This window comes from Lutjanus erythropterus, chromosome 14, assembly GCF_056507025.1.
Source record: "Lutjanus erythropterus isolate fLutEry1 chromosome 14, fLutEry1.hap2, whole genome shotgun sequence".
NCBI lineage: Eukaryota > Metazoa > Chordata > Actinopteri > Lutjaniformes > Lutjanidae > Lutjanus > Lutjanus erythropterus.
In genome coordinates, this window is record NC_139330.1 from 10,980,439 (window position 1) to 10,984,768 (window position 4,330).

Genomic DNA, 4,330 nt, shown 5'->3' on the forward strand with positions numbered 1-4,330 from the left:
TTTGTCCTTTTGTGTGAAGAACAAAATGACAGTGCTTAGAAAGATCTGCCACTAAGCACAAGCACAGATAGTTGCCGAGCGCCTGAGGAGGATATTAAACAGGTTTCCTTATTTGAGAATCGTTTATCCATCTGCAGTGTTGCCCCTTGGCTGTGTATTCTGTCCTGTGACTACAGCACCATAGTCACCCTTTGCAGTGATCAAACTGCTCATAACTGCACAGAGAATTCATTTCAGATGTTCCCCTCCTCGCTGGAATGTAACGATCACACTCGAGATGAATGACATTGCAAAGGCACCACTTCAGCAATTAAGTAGTCTTTCTAATCGTAGATGGAACCAGAGAGAAAAAAAATCATTGTCTGGTTTCTTTTGTAACCCAGGTTAATTAAGCGACATTTGCTGAATTTTAATTAAAATGTAAAATATGCTCAATTGGTCCAACAACTTTATGAAAGACCGATTTACAGCCAGTGAAAGAGCAGGAAAGCCTTTATCTTGTACACAATACTTTATCAAAGAATCACATATAAAAACACACTTCTTTCATGAGAAAGCTTTAACTGTTATTTTCAGTCTCATTAATTCGATTCTCTCGTTGGTTGCTCCCTCTGACTTTGACGTGTTAAAGCCCTCGACTACTAAGAACATTCGAGCAACAGAAATACACACCACAGCACACACAGACCCTTAAATTTAAGATTAGAATGCAACACACACAATTCAAAAATATATCCTCTAATCTTGCAGTAATAGCCTTTTTTCTTTTGTACAATTAGAAAAAATACACAGTTGACTGAATTCATTGGGGGTGGGGGGATGCTTCACCAAAGTCACAAGTGATTTTGCACCACGACAACTTTGGATACTGGTCTATCCTCGCTAAGCGTCTGCAGCGTCCTGTGTGCCAGTGGAGAACGTGACCTCCTGTGAGTTCACATGAGTGTTCACATGCCCTAAAAGGTGTGGAACATTGTGCCCTGCCAGCGTCCTGAGGTTCATACACTGTATATTCATATTGACATTCCCAGGATTCACCTCACCATACTGTCATGTGTGTTCACATGTCGTCACCTCGGGGAGGGGCGTCTGGTCCTGCATGACCACTTGAGGAGGGGTGGGGGCAGGGCGAGCGTGGGCGACCGAGTTTTTCTGCAGCTCCACGCCGAAGGCAGGGGAGGCATTCTGCAACTGTCTCCTGTACTGCACAAAGCTGCAGGTCTTTAGGATGATGGCGAGGATGTTCTTCCCTATCAGGATCCCGGATACCCTGGCATCCCTATACAAAATCATGTTCCCCCCGCGGATGAAGAGGGTGATTATGTTGATGGTGACCAGGCTGAGGATGGGGTACAGGAGCATCTTGTGGGGCACAATATTGATGCCCTGCATGCTGATCTCGCTCAAGGACACGCAGGGCAACACGAGCAGCAGGATGTAGCAGTAGAAGAACATCAGGCCCTCCGCCCACAGAGGAAGCCCCTTCTTTTGGGGCTCCCACAGGTTGGCTTGGATGTCCAGTATGTCCAGCAAGTCCACCACCACCCAGAAGAGACGATTACGGATCTCCTCGCGCTTCTTGAAGGCGCGAACGTACTCCATGTGGTCGATGGCAACCAGCACCACAAACAGCACCGGGATGCAAATGGACAGCAGCAACGTCAATGCTTTCCTCGCAAGAGCATCTAGGCTCTTCCTGTCTGCCTTGTAGTTTTGATACACAAAGTAAACTTTGATCTCCAGCACAAAGATGTATAGGAACCAGAGGATCATGGCGTAGCCTCGTTTGGCTGTGCGTACCTCGGCACCCACCCACACCGCCACATAACGCAAGACAATCAGGAAGCAGATGTCCCCCACCATCACCATGATGCAGATGCCAATCTTGCGTGGCCCGTGGTTCTGCTCTACCAGGTAGGCATCAATCAGCGCCATGCTGCTCATGATCAGGATGGTGGAAAGGCACACGTGGGGCTTGTTGGTGGGAGGTGGAGGTACCATCCTTGCCTGGGCGAGAGGAGGAGGAGAAGGAGGAGTGTTGTTGAAGAGGGAGTGCAGAGGGTGCTCAGTTTGTCCAGTGAGGAGGCAGATCAGATAGTGCTGCTAGACAGCGGTGTTCCCCTCCATTGCTTCTGCCTTGGCCACGATCCAGGACGCATTAATAGGATTCACACAGATCACTTCAATCAATCTCCGCTCGTGCCCAAGCCACCTGCCGGGTAGACAGTACCCCTCATTTAGTAAATTATGTTCATTGGCAAATGGTCTGTAAACGTACAGGTTCACTATCGTAAGAATTAATAAATCTCAGGGTGTGCGTCTACCTTTCACACCCTGGTAATCATTCATTAAGCACAGCAGTGAGTTAACATTTCCTGTTATTAAAAGAGAGGGGAAAAAAGCTGCCGTGATGTGTTCTCATTACAGATTCACTTCCGACACCCTTGTTTTCATACAAGCTTAAGCCTTGAGAGATAAAAATCCAGCTGAATACTCACTTGTGTCCCTCTTTGTACTTTATCCTAATGACTGGCAGCGAGCGATCATCCATGAGACTGCACTGGGAGATCACAAAGCCCATCTGTAATCCACATGAGAAGAGAGGAGAAAATGCACGGGATCCTCTCCTTCTTCTCTGACAGACGTAAATCCACCAGTCATGGATATATTTCTCTCCTCTTTTTTTTTTCACGCGAAATCCCAAAATATTGCCATCATAATCCACTTACTGCTCAGGCTGAATCAGAAGGAGGCATCTTAATGGTCCCGAAGACCGCTCTAAATTTCTGCAACTAAGAATAGAGGTTATTTTGTGTTGTGCTTAGATAGAGGGTTTAAGCCTCCAACTCTCCCCAGAAAAAAAGGAAAGTTATTCTTAGTGGAAAAATCTCTGCTTAAAAGATCATTTCTTCTCCAGAAGTTTCGTCCACCATCCACGGACAAGAAAATGTGACATTTAGTGTGTTTTCCTCTGTAAGTTTCAGAAGAAGAAAAAAGGTTGTGTGTGTTTGAAATGCAGCGTGTGACTACTAATTGTCCTTCCCCACTCACTCAGCTGTGTGCATGTGTGTGTGCATGTGTGTGTGCAGGTTTCAGCTGTCTCCACGCTTCGTTGTCGCTGTAAAATGCTGCCCCCCTGACGAGATCCTGGCTGCTGCGCCGTTTTCTCTCTCCTGCTCAAGCAGCTTCTGCCAGGGACACCAGGATCAACAGCACCAGTGGATTCCCCTGCCTCCACTCAGCACGCTCTGCCAGCACCACCAGCGCTGTGATACTCCACCGCCGCCTGCCTGCCTCTGCCCGTCTGTCTCTGTGCACTTCTCAGCCCCTCTCTGCGAAGTCAGAGAGATGCTCCTCCGGTGTGTTCAGACACACTGGTGGGTTTTTTTTTTCCCTCTCTCCTCTCTCTCGCAGCCACTCTCCTCTTCCTTCTCCCTCTTCTGCTCAAGTAAAGGCACTTGCTGTGTGGAGGTGACGCTCAGCAGACCACAGCTGCAGAGCCAGGGAGAGAGAAAAGAGGTGGAGAGGGAGAGAGAACACTTTTCCAGGGGGTGGAGAGAGGCGGGGAAGGGGGGGAGGGAAGACGAGCCAGCCTTTTGCAGCTTAGCTGAATGCACAACTTCTCTCTCTCACCCTGTTTTTTTCTCCTCCTCACATCCCTCTCTTCTTTTCACATTGTGTCTTGTGCTGATATCCTATTTTCTCGGGCTGTTTCTTTTTTGGCTCCCGGAAAAAAAAGGCTCCTGGTTTCCTTCTTCTTTGAGGAGCCCATTAAGGTGCCATGCATTTTTTTTCTTTCCCCTCCATCGGGTTTGAGGTGCAGAGATGAAAAGTGATCTAGAGAGGAGAAAAAGGTGGGGAGGGGGGAGATGCTCTCCAGTATGGGATGTAGAAAAGCCAGCTTCCCAGCAGGCTGTGTGTCTGCAGTCTGGAGAGACATGTGGGGGGTGGGGGGGTGGGTGCAGGGGGGGTGGCGTGTGGCGTGCAGTGGCTCCTCCTGACAGAGAGCCTTTCTATTGATCTACTGACAGAGCAGTGAATCAGGAGCCTGAGATGGGGCCGGAGACCAAAAGAGATGAGGGGTAACAGGAGATGGGGAAGTACAGATGTGGGTAAGGTGAAAAAAAAAAATGAGACGAGGAGGCTGAGTGACATGATGAGAAGAGAAAAAAAGAGAGAGCAGGAGATGTGCGGGGTGGGACTAAATGTCAAGGGAACATTTTTATCCTCTGAGATGTAATAATGCCTGGGCTGAGAGATAATGCTTATGCAAAAAAAAAAAAAATTATAAAGGTAGGAAAAGGTTGGCGTGTTTGCTCTGCCGTGCAGT

The 4,330-nt window shown here is 48.2% G+C and overlaps 1 protein-coding gene across 1 annotated transcript; it reads right to left on the reverse strand.

Moving 5' to 3' along the window:
* Positions 1 to 494: 494 nt before the first annotated feature.
* Positions 495 to 3,494, reverse strand: LOC146315222 (transmembrane protein 121). Its single transcript, XM_084735825.1, has 2 exons — positions 2,499 to 3,494; positions 495 to 2,212 (listed from the first exon to the last, which is right to left on the reverse strand). Exon 2 carries the CDS (start codon positions 1,999 to 2,001, stop codon positions 1,051 to 1,053), a length of 951 nt encoding a protein of 316 aa, XP_084591951.1. The 5' UTR covers positions 2,002 to 2,212; positions 2,499 to 3,494; the 3' UTR covers positions 495 to 1,050.
* Positions 3,495 to 4,330: the final 836 nt, after the last annotated feature.

What these genes read in the sequence shown, in the direction of transcription:
- LOC146315222 (XM_084735825.1), bottom strand. Translation starts at nt 2,001, where the DNA reads ATGGTACCTCCACCTCCCACCAACAAGCCCCACGTGTGCCTTTCCACC.